We start from the raw sequence: 19565 nt of genomic DNA, 5'->3' as shown, positions 1-19565 counted from the left end.
TCTGACCTGCTGTTAGCTTTCTTTCCTTTCTCTGTATTTTTACTCAAGTTTGCTGAATTTTTTTGGGACATTGGCATCATTCAAATCTATCTGTAGTAAAGTTACCCCAGACCTCTTAGAGCAGCAGCTCCTGAATTTTGTTTCACAAAACCCTGTAGTAACTCCTTAACTGGCAGTCTGCTGAGGGCTCCTTTGTTTTAGGCTTTCTCTTGAATATGTGTAGGGGAGGATCTTTTCTCCCCAGACTTACTATCCAGTGTGCTATAGATGGAGTTGGCTGCTGCTTCACTGCATCGTCTTTGCAGTTACCTTATCCTTGCTGTTTCTTGTAACTAATTTAATGGCAGTCGTTATTAACAAATCTCATACTTAGTGGGCGAAAGGATCTTTTGTACTGTTACAGATCCTGTGGTATCTGCCCTGCTTTCTGCAGAGTGGTCAGACAGCTGCTACGAGTCTGAAGCCTTATTGCGTTTTTTTCTGTCTAAATCCCCTCAAGCAATGATATTTCCTGTTAGGCTGTGCACAAAAGCAATATTTGTAGACAGTAAAATCCTTCGTCAGTTTAGGGAGGAGAAGAGAACAGGATATGCTTTAAAGACAGTACCAACCACTTTTAAGACCCAGCTACAACAGGAAAGCTGAAATCTCAGCTTAGAAGTACCCTCCATTTAAGCACAGAGTATTTTTTAGCTTGGGTGGATGTTTTTTTCTCTAGGAGATAAGTGTGCCAGTGTTTCATTCTGAACAGGGGCTGCTCTGGGAGTTCTGCGTTTTTGGATGTAAACTCCTGTGAGGAAACCCAGTTACCAGTCAGACTGTAGCAACCACTGTGTGACTGGCATCTGGATGCGGTAGTTTTCTGCAAGGCAGCCTTTGCAAGCGGTGCCAGTTACTCACTGGCTGAACCCTGGGACTGTTAGCCTAGGCTGCCTGCCTCCCTCTCAAGTGGTGTATTTCCTCAGCTACTAGGCTTCAACTGCTATCCTGGCTCCTGTGCTGTGCTCCAGACAAACCATGCACATCTTGGTCTCTCCCAGCTGCTGTAGGATCCTGGAGTATCGTAGAAGCTGATGGGACTAGTTGGTTTTGCGTGTATGGTTGTAAAGAGTCCATCAGCTGCTTTGGCGAAGCGTAGAGAGTCAGGGGTTTATGTGTTGTTTTACCTGTGTGGCACTGCTGGCCGAGAGGATGGGAATTGAATGCTCCAGCTGCAGAGTTGTTTGCATCGTGCTTGGATAACATGCTCCTTAAATGCTTTCTTAAAAGCTTACTAACCAATCTGTACACTCTGAGGCTTTGCTGTCCTTAGAGGGAACAGCGTCTTAAGGGAGTTGCATTTCAAGGCGAATAAAACTGCTTTAGTCTGTCAAGTCCTCAGTCTGACCCCATTTTCAGAGTTATAAAACAAGATTACAAAAGGGAAACATCCTGCCTCTTCTTCCTGAAGACTTCAGTGCTGTATTTTGCAGGAATTGTGTCTCCACACCTCCTTAGCCAGCAGAACCAGAGGTTGTAAGGATATGGCTCCGACTTACTTAGGTTGATGCTCTGTAGAAACTTGTAACAGGACTTGCGTGCCATGTGTAATTGCTGCACTAATCACAAACAGCCCTGTGCCATTCAGGGTTACTTCCACAGTACAGGAACTCTTGGATCTTTGTGGACTCCTGTGTTTATACATCAGGAGAGAGGGGGACCCCAGTGAGTAACGCAGTCTACAAAGCCTCTATGCGGCTTCCCACTTCTATCCTCTTTTGTTCGTTACCTGAAGCCAAGGCTCATTGTTTCTTAAGTCCACACAGAGGCATCCTAATGCTGAGGGTATCAGCAAATGTATACATTGGTTCTCTCTTCTGTCACTGAGGAATGTGGAGTCCTTTGTGTCATTCCTTCCTCCCCCTTTTCTCTTGCAGATAGCCATGGGGAAAATGAGGGGTTTGTAATTTACTACCCTGTTAAGATTTTGTGTCTGTAATGTGAAAACAGAGTTCAGTGCCTGTCTCTTGCCATCTGCATCATGGGGTGGAAGGTGCAGAGTCTGAAAGTGAGAGATGTGCCTATGCAGCCACTAGACCAGTGAAAGGTGGGAGCAGGGAGCCAGGATCCCCTCCAGTGAGGGATTTCAGCATTGTCATACCATGCTGCTGGCAGTAGTTGCTCACTTAACCAATGTCTTACCTCAGTTAGATCTCATGGGCTTGGCTGTAGGAGGTGCGTGTGTGCTTGGATCACAGGTGGACTGCAGTCTCTAGTCTCTTGTGCTTTGTGAGATGTGCGTGTAGCTTCAAGGGCTGCATGTGTAGCTTGAGGCATGAAGAGCTATGGTGTGCATATAACCAACAGCTTCCAGAGATGGCAATTGGAGCACTGCATGCCCTGGAGGTTTCTTAGTGCTCTGACTTCCTACTCTCAGGAGCAGCCTGTGCCAAGGGGACATATGTGAGGCATGCACTTATTCTCACATGGCTGCTTTTCTACCTCTCCCTAAAGAAGGTCTCTGATGATGAAGACAGTGAAGGAGAAGATGCTGGTGTCACCCAGGGAGATCTGGAAGCATTGATTTCTGGCCGCTACCCTGTGAAATCGTCAGAGGAGACCAGTGACAGCTCTTCCGCAGTGACCCAGCCTGCTAGCAAGTGGGTTTGTGCCCATTCCTCCAACAGCAAGAAGGAGAATCACAACCAGTACATCACAGAGAAGCTGGAAGTGCTGGGAAAGGCCTATTCTGTCCAGGGGGACAAGTGGAGAGCTCTGGGCTACTCCAAAGCCATCAATGCACTCAAGAGCTACCACAAACCAGTCACCTCCTACCAGGTAAAACACCTTCCCAGGATGGTGGTGTAGCAAGATAGACCCAGCATCCTAGCTCTATTATGAGCCAGATTCCTTTCTCTTTCCGTACATGTAATAGCTTATCTTCAGGCCTTGGCGATTCCCTCCTGTTGGAGGGTTTCATTGGAAGTTGTGTAGCAAATATGAATTGTATTTATTGGCCACCCGTGGTGTTTTCAGATGAGCAGAAAAGGGGAGTCTAAATCTTTAGGGCCAGATCTGAGCATCCATGATATAAATGCCTTCTCCTGGCTCAATGCAGGGACATTTTCACCTTCCTCTTAAGCATCAGCAACTGCCACCGTTGGAGATGATATATAAAACTGCCTGGATCTAGGCCTGATTGGCTGTGACAGTCCAGCCATTCAGTGTGTTAGTGTTTCAGTTCTGTTCGGCATGCTTGTCCTTTTCCACTTGGCTTTGAATCAATGTAGCCTGTGTAAGCCTGGCCTACAGAAGAAAGCAGCAGTCAGAACTAGTCCTGCCACTTATCAATCACTGATCAAATGGCTAACCAGGCTCCGAGTGGGTAGCAGCTCCCCAGTTTGTCTGTAGTCTTCACTTTTCAGTAGCAACTCTGGTTTCTTGCTAGGAAGCCTGTAAGATCCCTGGGATCGGGAAGCGAATGGCAGAGAAGATCCTGGAGATCTTGGATACTGGGCATCTGCGCAAGCTGGATCACATTAGTGAGAGCGTGCCTGTGCTGGAGTTGTTTTCCAACATCTGGGGAGCAGGGGTCAAGACAGCTCAGATGTGGTACCAGCAGGTAAGTTTAGTGCCTTACACATGAGGTTCTCAGACTAGGGTTTGAAGACTGCTTCTGAGTGTAGCAGAACTACTTTCACAAATAGTTTCTAATTGCCAGTATCCACAGATGAGATTTGAGTCTGGTTTTATGGGAGGAGCTGTGAGGCTAGGTCCCATTGTGGGTATGTTTGGGGAGAATGGAATGCCCCCAGCTGAGACTTCAGTTTGGGTGGCGGACAGGCAACAGAGGTGTGCAATAGGAGGAGTGGAGGACACACTGCCTCTTCCATTAGCATCACTGCTTGGAGCTCATCCGTTCAGTGCAATGACACTGCTAAGAGCCAGGCTTGAGCCATGACTTCTTGGTCATGAGAGCTCCTGATCCAGTTGCTGGCCTGTTGGCCTGACTGGCTCCTGTAGCTGTCAGAGCAGCTGTCCACCTTGTCTGGCAGTTGTAAAAATGAAGTTAAAGTAATTGTGCCAACATAAGCAACCCAGGCTGCTGGGTGGGTTCCTTCTTTAAATACAATTTGTTTCCTGAGCGTAGAGCTAATGAAGCCTCGTTTCCTGTAGTGTTTGGTTTGTGACTGGATTCTTAAAAATATGGTTGTGCTCACATTGTAGGCTTTCCCTCATTAGGATATGCCATGTGTTGTTCCTTTACCTGCATCACTTGTTTTCCCTGAAGCTGTAGGAACATACTGCCTTAAGAACAGTAGCCTTCTGTCAGGTTTAGCTAAGATTCAGAGTCATTGTCGGGTGGAGATTAGAGGTGTGTGTGGGTAGTAGGATTGCCTAAATACCTACTTTTAGGCACCAGGCCTTAAGTGGTCTCTGCATGTGATCTCAGAAGCTGTGACTGATCTGGACTTGAGACAGATTAAATACAATCTCCCCAAATCTTGGTTGAAAGTATTTGAAAAGCCAAGTCTCAGTAGATATTTGAATATCATCACATGGTCTGTACTAGGGTTTCCGGACGCTAGATGATATCCGTACCAAGGCAACTCTCACCAGCCAGCAAGCTGTGGGGCTGAAGCACTACACAGATTTTCTGGAGCGCATGCCTCGGGAGGAAGCTGCAGAAATAGAACAGACCGTGAGTAGCTCAGCCCCAGGCTCTCAGAGTGGAGTACCTGCTGGGACCTGACAGGAGTGTGCATGCTGTGGGAATGTCCCTCGCTGTTGTAGCTGAGCTCTTCAGCCTCTCCTCTGAGCAGGGTCAGTGGTTGAGGGACCCTTTTTGGGCACAGGCACACAAGGCACCTGCTTTGCCCCATAGGAAGGTTCAGTTTGAGTGCCTGGCAAGGAGAATGATATTTCACAGGTGTCAGTTCTACACACTGCTTTGAAAAAGGCTGCATGTGGGATGGTGGGACGAGCAGGTTTCCTGCTCCTTTTTCCTGCCTCTCATCTCTGAGGTCGCTGCCTTCAGCCAGGGCTCCTGAGCTGCCTCCCTAGTGCTGCTTCTCCAAAGACAGCTGTGAGCACCCTGGGAGCTAGTTGTCAGTGGGGAGACTGAGCATGGATATCCTTGCTGAAAGTGAAGGGAATTCAGGTTGCAGATGGGTGCTGCTTGCTCTGCTATGCCATGGCACTCCAGGATTATGGGCTGCTAAGCCAGTGTACCCTAATGTGAGCAGAGAGCTTGGGGGTGACACCGTCATTGCTGCCCCTGTGCTCTCCAATCACCATGGAAGCAGCAGCTAGTGTGACTCTGTCACTCTGCCACGGGGCCTAGCCACGAAGAATACTCCTGCCAAGCTCCTGCTGGGGTGTCAGTCCTGTGTGCCGGATTAGCCATTTTGGTGGTGAGTGGTCCCTTTCCCAGGCAGGCTGGGTTGAGGAGCTGGCTCTTGGGGTGGGTCTATTGTTATCTTGATGGGATTACTGTGCTCCCCTCCATACACACGCACACACTTCTGATCCAGGCCCAGGAGAGAGAATGAGGGATTAGTCACTGTCTGTGCTGCCTGTCACAGTGAGATCTGAGGAGCTTTTAGGCTCTCGGGTGAAGCTGGGAGTTTTCTAGAAATCTTCATTTAAAGCCAGAAGGGGGGCAGGGACACCAGAGGAGGGCTTGCTCCGCATGAGAAAGGCCTGTGGCTTCTTGGAGCACCTCTGGGGCAAAGGTTAATGGGTTTATCTCGTGCTAATGAAGGATGATCCCCAAGTGTGACAAGGGGCTGTGGGCATGGACACTGCCTTCCTGAACCCCAGCCTCTGTGATGGCCTCGTCACTGGGAATTGCTGAGCCCCTGATTATTTGCTGCCAGCAGGATGATTGGCACAATCAGACCAAGAATACTCCTGCCCAAGGAGACCTAGGAACCTTTCTTAAGCACTTAATGAATGAAGCCATCAGAATTAGCACTGTCTGCACACAACAGGAGCTGGGGTCCATCCAGCCTGGAGGTGACTGCATTAGGGGAAGTTCTGATTATGTGTGTCTGATTGGTGGCAGCAGCATGTTGGCACCTGCTTGGTCTAAAATGCTGGGACATTTGTGGGTTTTCTGGGTCACAAAGCCCAGCTCTCCTGCAAAGGCAGAGCTCCTGGCAGGAGTGCACTTCAAGGGACACTTGCAGATTTTCTGCTGTCTTGGGTCCTGCTGGGGAGACTGTCCATGAGCCTATCTCTGCTTTTGAAACAGAATTTGTGACCATCTTGTGTTGAACTGATTCTCTTTGTGGGCAGAGCTGGTGAGCTTTGTCCTCCAGGCCCACAGGAGAGCTGAAAAACCTCTTCTGTCCTGCTGTCTCAGAAATCAAAGGCTCTGAAAGGTTGTACCATACTTTGCCCCCTCAGCATTGCTGCATCTTCCTGCTTGTCCCCACCCAGCTCCAGTCCAGTGCCCCCAACAGCTGATGACTGATGGTAGCACCGTGGTAGATCACTGTGTTGTGTAGCTGCGTGCTGGGCATTTGCAGGACTGGGTGGAGGCCACCCCAGCTCATGTGGCTCCTGATGTGGCCAGCCTCCTTGGTGGGGCAGTTTGCTATGCCTGCCAAGTGTCTGCTCCTTATGGAGACCCTGGAGATGCAGGACAGGCCACAAGGCAGGCCCAAAGATCCTTTGCTGCCTTGATGGAAAGGGCATTAAGAGACTGGTCTCTGACTCCTCATCCCTCTTTCTCTTCTTGGAGGTCAGACAAGCTGCCCTGGCCCTGAAGCCTGGGCTCGTGTGTGTGGCATGTGGCTCCTACCGTCGGGGGAAGCCCACCTGTGGAGACGTGGATGTGCTGGTCACTCACCCAGATGGGCAGTCTCACCGTGGGGTGTTCAGCAAGCTGCTCGACAGCCTCCACAGGAGCGGTAAGAGGGCTGGGGACCGGCACATGGTGCTCAAAGCTGTTTTTAGCATGGCCAAACTGAGGAGGCAGTGAGGTGAATGGCATTCATTGAAGCGTGAATGGTCGCTTTTCCCAAGGAGAGGACATCTTCTAAGTCCTTAGAGTACTGTCCCTGGTCCTGGCCCTGCTCCAGTGGCAGCTCTGCAGCCAGTGTTAAGGAGGGAGCACTGCTGCAGCTCAGCATGGCTTCCTTTGTCTGCATGAGGCTGTCAGGGCAGAGGCTGGGTTGCCCTTGGGGGTCCCACAGCACATCATGAGACACGTCAGCTGCTGTCTGGACAGTGAGGAGTTCGGGCTGGGGGTGTCAGTCTCTGCCATTCAGCTCCTCTCTGCCTGTTCCCTCTTCCCAGGCTTCCTAACGGACGACCTGTTGAGTCAGGAGGACAACGGTGATCAGAAGAAGTACCTGGGGGTGTGCCGCCTCCCCGGGCCAGCCCGACGTCACCGCCGACTTGACATCATCGTGGTGCCTTACAGTGAGTTCGCCTGTGGCCTGCTCTACTTCACCGGCTCAGCTCACTTCAACCGCTCCATGCGGGCCCTGGCCAAGACCAAGGGCATGAGCCTCTCGGAGCATGCCCTCAGCTCAGCCGTGGTGCGAGGCCCTGGAGGTGTCAAGGTGATGTCTGGCCATACTCTGCCCACTCCCACTGAGAGAGATGTCTTCATTCAGCTGGGGCTGCCTTACCGGGAGCCCTCAGAACGGGACTGGTGACACCTGGTTGTCAGCCAGCACCCTGGCCCCGTTGCTGTGCTGCTGTTTTGAAGGGTGCTGGTTTCCCCAGTGCTGCTCTGTGGTGACTGCAGACTGGGGGACATATCCCAGCAAACTGGGGCTCCTCGCAAGTGCAGGGCCTTGCTGCTGGCAGAGCTGTGTGGCTTCACGCAGCAGAGGCCGCAGGCTGGAAGCACTGCCAAATGCCACAGGCAGCCCCTGACTAACCAAAAGGGCTTGCTGCCCATCAGCTACCCTGGCCTGGCTCTCCCCAGGGAAGCTTCAGAAGGCTGGGCTGCAGAGCCTTGTGATCCAGTCCCTCCCAGTGCTTGGGAATGGGGGAAGTGGGATGTGTCTTCCTCTGTGTCTGTGCACAGACACCCCAAAATCTCTGGCAGAGAAAATTGGTGCAGAGCTGTGATCCCCTCACGTCTCAGGGGATGAGAAGGGTTTGAATGTAATGGCACTGAATGTAACCGCGCAGGGCTGTGTGTGTGCATGGGAGGTTTGGAGGCAGAGAGAAACACAAGGAGATAGTTTAGTTCTAATTTGGGCGAAGCAAAGCTTTCCCTTTGTATGTGTGGAAACTGTGGAGACATCTGGTCTTTGATCAGAGAGTGTGTGTATTTGCGTATACAAAATGCTACCCCGTCAATTCCATGTGATTGAATTTTATTGCTCAGGAAACCTCAACTATTTTTATATTCTGGCAATGAACGTCCCAGAGACTTGCAGCGTTCTGTTTCTGTTGCGGGTGTTGCAGTGGTTCTTCCTGGCAGAGGTGCTGCCCTGTGGCATTGGCTGGCAGGAAGGCCAAGGTGGGTGTTTCTGTGCCAGGACCCCAGGGTTCCCTCTGGCCAGTCTCTGGGCCTGGCCTGGCCTCTCGCTCCCTCCTCTTGTCGGGGTCCCCCTGCCGTGTCTTTGTCATATGCAGTGACAGGCTGCGTGTTTGCTGCCAGGGCAGGCACAAGAGAGTTAACCCTGGTGGGTTTGCAGAGTTTCTTGCTGCAGCATCAGCTGTGTCTGCTGGGCACCGGTAGTGGGGCTGGGGTGTTTGCTGGGGAGGCCTTGACCCCCAACAGTGTTATTTGTCAGCCCAGCCTTTCTACTGAACACCTGATGGAAATGAATGTCTTCTGGCATGTCTTGGTGCTTTGAAATTTGAAGTATAATAAATCCCTTCTCTCTTTTTCCTTCACATCTCTGTCTTTTTGCTGTCTGCCCTGCAATCGTTGGTACTCTTCCCTCTGGCTGACCAGGAGCCCCTCCTGTGCTGGCCTGTCTCCCTGTGTTCAGTACGGGCAGCGAGAAGGCAGTGGAGACCTTCACACTGCTGGATCACCACTTCTGGCTCTCAGGGCAGGGAGTTTCTGGCCACCATCCTCCCATAGCAGAGCGGGACCTGGCTCTGTCCTGGCATCCCTCTGGCAGCATGGCTAAGCTGGGGCTGGCCATGCCCAGAGAAAGGAGCAATTCCTGAGCTCTGAGCCTTGGGCTGAACTGTCACTTCCTCTGTGGAGTCTGGAAGGGACTGCTGTCAGCTTTTCTGTATTTCATCAAAGAGTAGGGTATGTGGGAGTTGGCTGCTGCTCTGTCTCCTGTTCTGTGCCTGGAACACAGCTCAGTCTCCTGAGTATGGAAATGCTTTGGTTTTCCAAGGGGAATCTGAACAGCCTGGAAGCCCAGGGAGCACATGGAGATGAGCAGAAAGAAACACTAGCTCAAAAGGGAGATGGAGAAGCTGGCAAGGGCCAGAGGCTGCTGGGGTGGGCAGAGGCTGGGCAGAACCAGCAAGGGCTGGGCTGGGGTCTCCAGGGTCAAAGAGGAGTGAGGCCTGGGGGGAGCGCTCTCGCCTCAGGAGGGCTGTGCAGCCCTGAGACCAGCCCCAGAGAAGATGGAGTCTCCATCCTTGTGGACATCTAGGCTTGGCTGGGCAGGGCCACAGCTGGCCTCATCTACAGCTGGGGATAGTCCTGCCCCAAAGGGAGGTTGGATGGGGCTTCCCTCTCCCCGCAGTGCTGCTAGGATGATCCTGGAGGATCTTTCCTAGAGCCTTATGGCTGGCAGCTGTGGGCACAAGTCTCTTTCTGCCTGGGCTGGGGCAGGGTATGGGGCTGCTCACCTTGGCCCCTTGATGAACACAGGTTTGCCTCCAGCTCTGGGTGCTGGGGCGAGCTGTTCCTGGAGGGCTGGGGCTGCCCCTCTCACCAGGGCCACGTGCTGGGGACACTGCTGGAGGTGGGGGACATGTGGCACTGCTGGTCCCCAGCTCCTTCCCCTTTGTCATCCCCCCTCTCCAGGGACACGATTCGCACCCTGGTGCCAAAGGGGTGCTGCAGCAGCATGTCAAAGCCCTGGCCCTGCTGTTGTGCTGCTTTTACTTGGAGGGGGGGCAGGCCAGATGGTGAGTGTGGGGCCCGGGCCGCTCAGGAGCAGGACTTCACCCAGCCTCCTGGGAATGGCAGAGAGGGTGGCCCTAGTGCATGCATGTCATGTGAAGGCTGCTGGGGGACAAGTCCTGCCAGCCCCCCAGCTCTGTGAGGGAAGGGACCTGGTGTCTGTCTACTCCCACCCCACAAATCCCTGCCCAGGAGCTTTGGAGGGGGCAGAGGGCCCTCCTGTGGCCAGCTGCAGCCAGAAGGGCTAAGGATGGATGGGGGTCATCTCCCCGGGGTGCAGCTGTGGCAGATGCAAAGGGACAGGAGGCGAAGGAGCACGACCAGGCTCAGCCAGAGCAGCTGGAGATGACATTTCTGGATACTGGAGGCGCCCGTTTCTCCATTGTCTTGATACAAGGGGAGAAACACGAGGAGCTGGACCATGCTGCCCACTGTGAGTCAACCCTGGGCTAGGCAGTGCCTCCTGACCTGGATGGGAGGGGACAGAGCTGCCCCACACAGTCTCTTCCTTGTGCCCCTAACCCTGCCCTCCACCCTCCCAGTCACTTGCAGAACCCAAGCCAGGGGCTAACTCCAGCCTGGCATCCCCTGAGGCCACGTCCTCCTCCAAGACCCCCTCTTTTGCCCTCACAGCAGGGCAGGAACTGGCTACTCCCTTACCCCAGCACAGCTTCTGCCTCTTCTAAACCCTGGGATGCCACATTTGCAAAGGAGGTACAAGGGATGGAGCTCCCAGGGTACCTGGGAGGAGGTGGGTGCTGAGCCCCCAGGATGGGTGCAGGCAGGGTGAGCACAGTTTTAGGCATCTCTAATGAGATGTTGCCTGTTTGCTGCTTCCCGGGAAGGGGCTTTGGCTATTCCCCCTCCCCAGTGTACCCCCTTCCCACCCTCCCTGGCTGTGAGTCTGATCATCCTGAAAATTAAAAATAAACCCAAACGCAGCAGCACTTAGAGACTGAGTGGAAAGTCGGGGAGCCGGGACGGAGTCTCAGCTCCTACAGCAGAGCCCCTTGCTCCCCCTCCCTGCTCCCTGCACCCCCAGGGTGGGTCCAGACTGGGGCCTCAGGCATTTCCTGCCCCCCTCATCAAGCCTCTCTCTGCCCATCAGGGTAACAGGAAGAAAAAGCCTGGGCCAAGTCACTGCAGTGCTGTTACACAGCTCTTCCCACCCTGCCGGGAGGACACCCATCCTTAGCTGTCATGCTTGTCCTCATGCAGGGATGGGGGGGTGCTGGGACTGGGGGGAAAAGGGGTGCAGAAGGGGTGGTTTGGCTTGTAACACTGGCACTTTGTATTCATGAGTAAATATTTGCTAATGGCAGCATGGCTGGGTGAATGTAAGGGAGCTGCTCCCCCCGCCGGAGCAGGCAGGGAAATGAATATGAATTTATCATGATTAGGTGAACCCAGCAGGGAGAGCGGGAGAGAGAGGGCTAGGCAGGGAGGGGGCGGGTGAAGATGGATCTGTGCAATAAAATTAAATAAGGACACCAAATAGAGTCACTTCTCATGCGCCTGCCCGCCCTCCTGCGTGCGGGGCCTCTCCTGCCTCCCGCGCTCCTCTGGCTTTGCTGATTTCTCTCTTTCCTCAAATTTATGAGGCCAATTATGAAGATGAGGTTGGAAGTTCTCAGAAGTTCACTAAATGCAAAGTGCGGTCCCTGCTGTTCCCATCAAATTAATTAACCAAGCGCTATTGATGGCCGGGGCGATGTCAGTGTGGTGTGGAGTGCAAGGGGAGGGCTGCTGGGGTGCAGGCAGGGCTGGTTTGGCAGGGGGGCGGAGCTCTCTGCGGGGCATCCCCAGGGTTGGAGGATGCAGAGCGAGAGCCCTGCCTGGACAGCTGGTGGGCAGCAGGAGCGAGGGACGCAGCAGGGGATGCGCCAGGTCCCAACATCACCATTCAGCATAGCAGTCTCTGTTTCCAGCACCAGTGGTCTCTGGCTGGAAGAAGATCCACCCAGGTGAAGGCAGTGATGTCCTGATGGGAATGTGGCATGGATATGTGGCAGGATGCTGTGCCATATCCTGTGGTGGAGTTCACAGCAGGGGCTGGTGGTCAGTGTGAGCCTGTGTCTGCAGGAGCAAAGCCTGGAGCCAGTGCCCTCTGGGGCACCCTGGGATTGTCCCCCCATGATATCCCATGGGGTGGTCTGCACAGGGGCCTCACGCTTGGTAGGCAAGTGACTTTCCCTATGGCTTAGTAGGGATGGTGCAGCCAGGACAGGGCCATTGCCATCGTCCCCTGCTCCACAAGTCCCAGGGACCCTCTCTGCCTCAGTTTCCCTTCCTGCACTATGGGAAACAACCTGCCTGTGACTGGCAGGTAAGATCTCATGAGCTGAGTGCCCTGATCCGACACCGCCCCCTTGGACATCCCTAACCTTGGCATGAAGCAGCCTGGCTCTGTGCAGGGCTCGTGGGGACAGCAACCACATGCCTAAAGTACACTAGCTCTTACGGGGCAGCTCATGTGCCTGGAGTAGCTGTGTCATGTCCCCCCCTTCCAAGGAAATGGCTTTGGGAGGGAGGGGGCTGTTCCAGCATGCCCCCCCCTATGTCTGCCCTGTCCCATTGGTGCTAAGGTGCCTCCTTCATGCTCCTGGCATGTGTGAGTGGCTGGGGTGCCGCTGCAAAGGTGCTGCAGCCTGGGGGATGCGAATCCCCAGACCGCTCAGGTTCATCTCAGACACTGGGCAAATGGCCTTTCCTTTGTCTGTCTCTTGGGGAAAATTCACTCAAAGCAGTTTGTATGTTGCTCAGATAAGTCTCTCAGCACTGGCTGTGCTATAGTGAGTGCTTGAGGTTGTAAAAAGGGCCCAATACTGAGGCCTTGGCTCAAACTCAGGACATCTCTACTTGCTACACTGCTGCTCTGTGCCTCAGTTTCCCTCCTTCTTGCATTTCCTGAGGCTGTTTGCTCTTTGGGCAGGGTCTGGTTTTCACTGGGTGCAAACAGCATCCCAGTTCCTGAGGAGCCTTGATAGCATTCAGTGGCTGTGAGACATGGCCAAATAAAGGCTCAGCCTTCATCCCCAAACCAGCCTTGTTTCACACCAAATATATGTGCCACAAGGCTCCCTGCTTGTACCAGCCTGGCAGAGGGATCTTCAACCTGTAGTGCCATGTGGTCCTGACTTTTAAACTCTTTTGCAGTTGCTGTCCAGGTCCAAGTAAACCAGCTTGTTTGAGGGGTGAAAGATGCAGGCTGTGTCCTCAGACCAGGGGTCTCCCAGCAGGGAAAGGACACAGAGGTCCCAGGGGAGGCCAGATCCGAGCATCCTTGCATGCACCCAGCTCCTGGCACAGCATGGCTGTGCGTCCCATGAGGATGCATCAGCCCCATACGTGGCTCTGACCGCATGCCTCTGCTTTTTCTGCTCCTGCTTCGCTTCGCTGGCTTTATTCCTGCCCTGGTGATCAATAGGCTCTGGTCGGGCTGGAAAACAGCACAAACAGAGGCATTTACAAACCCGCTGTCTCTCCAACAGGGCCATAACTCAGGCTCCCCATCACTGCGGGGAACGGGAGGCAGGCACTCCTGCTCTGGTGGCAGCGGCAGCACCGACGTTTCCCCTCTCATGGTAAATGTGTTACTTGGAGATAATTTACCTGCTTATGTCAAGTTTTAAAAAGAAATAGACTGGCTCCTCTACAGCTCCTGACACTCACAGCGCATGTGTGTGGACACACGTTTCTACCCAGAGAAAAAAAAGAAAAATCACCTAAGCTGAAAGGAGCAGTTTAGGAATGGCTGGACTTCAGAGCTGCAGTCCCTGCGCGGAGTCTCCGGTGTCTAGAGCTGAGGCTGAGCTCTCGCTACAGTCTGTGTCTCCTTGGGGTCTCCAGGGTCTGCATCCACCCACCGGGCTCCCCAGTTGTACCGAGGGCTGCTCAGGGCTGGGTGCCCCGTGTCGCCCCGCAGCTTGTTGGGACCATCCCCTGCCCACAGCCCTTCTCCGGGGCAGCAGACCGGGATGGTGGGGGGATGCTGGTGCAGCCGCCCTGTCGCCCGTGGGTGAGGACCTTACTGGGGACCCCGGCCGGCCGAGCAGCTGCTCCCGGCCGTTCAAGCCCCGACGCGGCGGGCTCGGGCAGCCGCCATCCTCGCAGGCAGCAGAGGGAGCTGGAGGACTGGGTATCGGCAGCAATGGGCAGGCTGCAGGCAGCTCGGGCCGGTGCTGGGGCCCTTTGGGCGGGCAGCTCAGGCAGCCCCATTTTGGTGGGATACCTCCCCCTCCACCCAGACTGCCCCCCAGCAGGCCAGCGGAGATGCCCCCAGTCTGCCGACTGTCCCCTCAGCCCCGCGGTGCCACCCCTCTGACCCTGGTCCAGACACATCATCCCTGTGGGTGCCCAGCTCTGCTGCAGACACCTCCTGAGCTGGTCCTCCATACCCCCCTCTAGGTTTTTAGGGGCTCGGTCCCCCTGCGTCATTCGGGGGGGGGGGGCGTACAACTTCTCCCTGGCTGGACCTTGTCCCTTGTCCCCCCTGCAACCAGCTGAGGCAGGTGGCACAGTGCTTCCCATCACCCCGAGGACCCTGGGGTACAGCATGGTCCCTGGGGAGCCTGGCTGAACGCAAGGCAGGGGTGAGGTCTCCATCCCTGGGCAGCGTCCCAGGGCCGAGGCGGGGGTCCTGCAGCATGTGGCCGGTGCCTGTCACTCCTGTCCCCCAGCCTCCTTGCCCATAGGGAGCTGATTTATGTCCGGGCCAGCCTGCGCTGACCTCCTACTTTGGCTCAGGCATTATAACTAATGGCAGGTCAGCAATGCTACAGCAAAAGTGAAGTGGCTGGTGGGGGGGCCGGGGAGGAGGGATGCAGGGCAGGAGGGTGCTGCTGAGGCTCTGCTTGCAACAGCACAACTACCCACAGCCAGGAGAAGCAGGGGCTGGAGCAGACATAGCTCCCGTCCTGTCCCCCTCCACCCTGTCCCCGTCCCCTCTCCTGAGGGGCTCCTCCTGACTGTGCTTTCCTCCTGTTTTACCCACAGGGGACCCTGGGTCAACAGCTTCAAGCCTGGAAGGCTGGCTCCTTGTTGGGGAGAAACTGAGGCACTCACAGACTGATGGCTCCATGAACATTAACAGCAAAGCTGGGGAGGGCACCAGGTGTCTGAGCCCAGCCCCTGCCCAGGACTCTCTGGGATGAGGGACCAGGAGGACCTGGCACAGGTACAGCAGAGTGCGATGCAACGGTCAGTGTCCTGAAGCATCCCCATGGTCTGTTGCCCCCACCTCCTGCCTGATCTATGAGCCCTGGGGTGCAGAAATCTCCTGTGGGGGTTACACTCCTCCTGCCCCCTCCATGGGACACGTGTCCCTCCAGGTCCCAGACCGCCCACCCCAGTGCACATGGGCCCTGGGTCACTCACCCCCATCACAGCATACTCTCCATGTGTTTCGGCAATAAGCCCTGTTTGTTTTCCCAGCTGGACTGGGCAACCAGCCAGACTATGGGAGCTGAGTTTTGGGGACAGCTATATCAGCTGTCACCCCAATCCCTGCTTGCAGCAACTGCTGAGGTAGGACCTCAGCACAGCTGTAAACCTGGATATTCACGTACCCACCAAGCAGCTGCTTCCTGTCCTGGAATGATGCCAGCCTGTCCTGCCGGTCTAGGTGGTCTGAGTGGGTTGGGGGGAGCCCTTGGGGATGTTATAAAAAAAACTCCTGCCCTGCTCCTGGCTGCACACCGAGAGATCGCCACTGCCTGGTGATAAAAGAGAATATTTTTTAAAAAGGATGAGCATAAGAATAAGGTTTCTGACTCCTGAAGCTCTGCAGGAGCGTTTGCACAACACAACGATTCCCTTGCTGTGCTTGGGCAGGACCCGAATGTCCCCCAGGGGTGGCAGTGCCATGGCTAATGTCATTGGTGTGTCCTGGGCTGGAGTTTCCCTGCCCCGGCAGGAGCCCATCTTTCCCCAGGCAGTGGAGGGGAACTGGGAACAAATGTGACCATGGTCCCATTGCTCAGAGGGCTCCCAGCCCTCAGCTGCACTGCAGGAGCTCACTGCTTGACCACTTTCCTGATTCTCCTGATTTGGCTCTGTTTTTCCAGGATAAGCTCTCTCTACAGTGAGTTTGCCATGCAGCATGTGCTGGTTTGGCTGAGGACTCACCCACAGGGTGGCACGTGTGATCCCAGAGCAGGGCCCTGAGGCTGAGACAGACCCAGGGGTGAAAACTGCATCCCCATGAGATGTCTGCACAAACCTCTCCCCTAACATCACCTCCCAGGCAGGGCTGGGGACAGGTTTTTTTTGCAAATGTTTGTACTGCTGTTGAGTAGAGTTCAACTCCACTGGTCTTGCCCAAATTTCAGGTTTATATTGCGTATGTGACACAGCCTTGCTGACACCCTGCCTTTGCTTTCTGCTGGGGAAGGATGAGAACATGGCAAGCCATACCTGTATAAGCCATTAGGATTTTTCCCCAGAGAGCAATACCTGCCTGCCTGCAGTGGGAAGGGCTCATTTTCGGTGGGCTATATTGCCAAGGGCTGAGGCGCGCTGGCTGCCACGCTCGTGGCCAGACGCGCAGGGCTCGGCGAGCCTCTCCTGGCACTGCCTGGCCGTCCTGCAGATGCAATGGGTCTGTCACGGTCCCACCAGACTTCCTGCTACTGTTTGCAAGCTGAGGGGTTTGCGAACGTCTGGACTGACACTTGCTGTGCTTTCCAGCTGATAACACACATTTCGGTTCCCGTTTTCTCATCCAAGGAGCACTAACTTTGCAAGGCTGCAGTGAAAGCTCACATCCTTGCCAGCAACCCCTCCCCAAGATATTTATCACATCCTTCACGTGATCCAATGGGGTCATTTTGCAACATTGTGAGGGTGATTTTAATATATTTTATAGAGTCTTTCTTAGGGCTAAGCCGGATTCAGGCAACAGCAGCTTGTGGCTTGTACCACCCTTGAGCACTGGGCACTGAGAGGTGCAGCGTGCAGAGCTCAGCCCAGCTGGGGAAGCACGTCCCCTGGCTTGAACCCGCTGCAGCAGCAGGAGCTCGGTGCATTCCCAGCCAGCCCTCAGCAAAGGTGATTTGTTTGAAATCATTTCCATGGCTTCTGTGCTTCTTTTGGCCACTGGCTTCAGGAGAGCAGGTTAAATCTATGCTGCTAGACAGCATCAGAGGCTGAGCCTCATTCAGAGGAAGCTGTTGGAAAACATTGCTCAGCTCTCACTCTTACCAGGACTAAAATTAGATCTGGGATGTAAAAGCTGATGAGTCCAGATAGGTGAGTCCAGCTCCAGATTAGCAGCTTTTACTACAGAGCTGGAATGCTCCCACTGAAAACGGTTGCCGGTTGGGATCAGTTTTGCTCCAGCAATATTTCAAGTTTGTCAAACAACCTTTTAAGGCCTGGACAGTGTGGAAGGGGCATGGGGAGCCATAAATAAGTGGGAGCTTTAAAAAACTCCCTGAAATGATCAATAAATCCCCCAGGACACAACACAGATCACTCACAGATCCCTCCAGAAGAAACTCGTCTCTGCACTGAGAAGAAAAAGTACTTTCAAAAGCATGGTCAGAGCAGCACAACACGGTGTCCAGGCAAGGATCAGCCTGCATCCAAGCCTCCTTCTCCATTGCCCACAGACAGTGATGTCCCCTGGCAGGTCCCCGTGCTACCCGCTCCCTGTGCCTTGCTGTGTCCTGCCTGGAGTTGTAGGGATACACGTAGCAAAGCAAAAGAAATTGAGAGTCTGAGAATCAGGTAAATAACACGTGCTGGATCCGGCCGTCACCCGCAGCAGGAGATGGCTGCTCCATGTTATCCTGTGGGGTGCAGAGTGGGTGCAGGGGCTGCATCCCCTTGGCATCACCCACGCCAGGTCTGGTGAGGGCTGGCGGCTGCCCAGACCTTCCCTACAAGTGGAGAAGATGGAAAAACCCCACAGGTGTGGCATCCCACCATCTCTGCGAGGTGCCAGCAGGGACGGATCCAGCCATGAGGACAGACCCTGATGGCAGTGCAACTGCTCCTCTCCGGGCATCTGGACAGAAGGTGCTGGTGGGGGTATCTGCAGCCCACTAAGATGTCCTGCAAGTCTGTCCACATCTGTGGATGCTCTTCAGGTCTCTGAGGAGAGGACAGGGAATAATGAGTCGCTGCTTGCACATCTCCTTCCCCTGCACCCTACTGAAAACACCCAAGGGGGCCGAGGATGCAGGGTGTGCAGAGGTGGGGAGGGAGACCAGACCTACCTCCTTGCTAGGGTGGTGGGAGGGAGTGAGGGGTGTGCAGGCAGCTGGGTGGGTCTGGGGGCACCCGGCTGCAGCGGGTGGGTGGCAGTTGTGTGGGGTCTGTCAGCAGAAGCGCCTGTGTCCGCAGCCCAGGCACCCCATCCTGGAGCTGTGGGGTGCTCATCCTCACTGTGCACCCCACAGAATGGGTGTGTGTGTGTGTGTGTGTGTGTGCGCGCGTGTGTGCTCACAGCCCCTTTGCCGGAGTGAGTGCTGGATGTAGCCATCTCCCACCCTCACTGGCAGCTGTGGCCATCTCCTTGCCACCAAGGGGACAGCATCGGTGTGCTCAGTGGGTGCAGACAGCTGTGTCCCCCAGGGAGGTGTGACACCCCTGCAGCTGCCTTACCCCACCCGTGTCCCAAAACAGGTCGCTGCTTCTCGTGAGCATCCCAGGGACCCCTCATGCCCTGTTCAGCACCCCCCCCAATGGCCACCCCCTTTCTGTCCCCACAGGACCCCATGGCCGGTGTCGGCATCCCCGCTCCACAGCGGCTGAGCATCCTCCTGGGGTGATGCTGTCCCTGCCCCTCTCCGCCACACAGCAGTCCCCACCCCCCCAGCCCCACACGCTGCAGCAGATGGTGGAGGTGACATTTGTCTGTGAGTGACGCGCTTGACGGTGGCCGTGTCCTCCCCTCCTCCCTTCACCCTGGCTGGAGGAGCCTTGAGCCCACCCGGCAGAGGCAGGATGGGCAGGCACAGGCTGGAGGGTCCCCCCCAATCCCCACCCCCACCACAAGCTCCCCCCAGACATCTGCACCTCTTGTTTGTCTGCGTCCCCACCAAAACCCCTCTCCAAGGGGCCGGGGCACTGGGGCGGCCGGAGGGACACCGTCCCCGAGGGCGAGTGCCCATCGCCACAGGGTGTTGGGGGGGCTGGGTGGGGGCCGGGCACCAGGGACTCCTGTTCGTTCTCCGTTTTCTGCCTTAATTAGAACCCGGAGAGACCAGGCGAAATCGCATTAGCGCGGGGCCCCGGTGCGCTGAGCCATCCATCTTTTTTTATTACAGCGTAATGGGGCTGCTCGCGAGGCGCCGTGCGATTTGTCACAGGCCTCGTTCCCTGATAACGGGCATTTGTCATCACTTTCTTCCCGTGTTAATGTCATCATCGGCGAGCTGACAGGCAGACCCGTTGAGGGAGCACTGGCGACAGACCACATCCGTCAACCTAATATTTCCATGGCTGTGGGGATCAGCCGGGCTGCGAACACACATTAAAGTGCTTATGAGGGGAGGAAAAAAAAATAAAAAAG

General features: G+C 55.0%; 1 protein-coding gene across 11 annotated transcripts in view; it reads left to right on the top strand.

Moving 5' to 3' along the window:
• Positions 1-19565, top strand: part of POLL (DNA polymerase lambda) — a 23718-nt gene extending 4153 nt beyond the window's left edge. For 5 of the 11 annotated variants that reach the window (XM_075758079.1, XM_075758084.1, XM_075758082.1 and 2 more), the window contains exons 5-9: positions 2494-2817; positions 3428-3601; positions 4553-4681; positions 6728-6896; positions 7285-8849. In XM_075758079.1, coding sequence (XP_075614194.1) covers positions 2494-2817; positions 3428-3601; positions 4553-4681; positions 6728-6896; positions 7285-7649 — 1161 coding nt within the window. In that variant the 3' untranslated portion in view covers positions 7650-8849. Of the gene's footprint in view, positions 1-2493; positions 2818-3427; positions 3602-4552; positions 4682-6727; positions 6897-7284; positions 8850-13539; positions 13623-15043; positions 18455-18762; positions 19141-19320 lie in introns of those variants that run through there. The other 6 variants (XM_075758089.1, XM_075758087.1, XM_075758086.1 and 3 more) reach the window with 6 other exon arrangements.

This window comes from Balearica regulorum, chromosome 7 (genome assembly GCF_011004875.1).
Source record: "Balearica regulorum gibbericeps isolate bBalReg1 chromosome 7, bBalReg1.pri, whole genome shotgun sequence".
Taxonomy (NCBI): domain Eukaryota; kingdom Metazoa; phylum Chordata; class Aves; order Gruiformes; family Gruidae; genus Balearica; species Balearica regulorum.
Note: the sequence above shows the minus strand (reverse complement) of the source record. Positions and strands in the feature narration are given on the sequence as shown.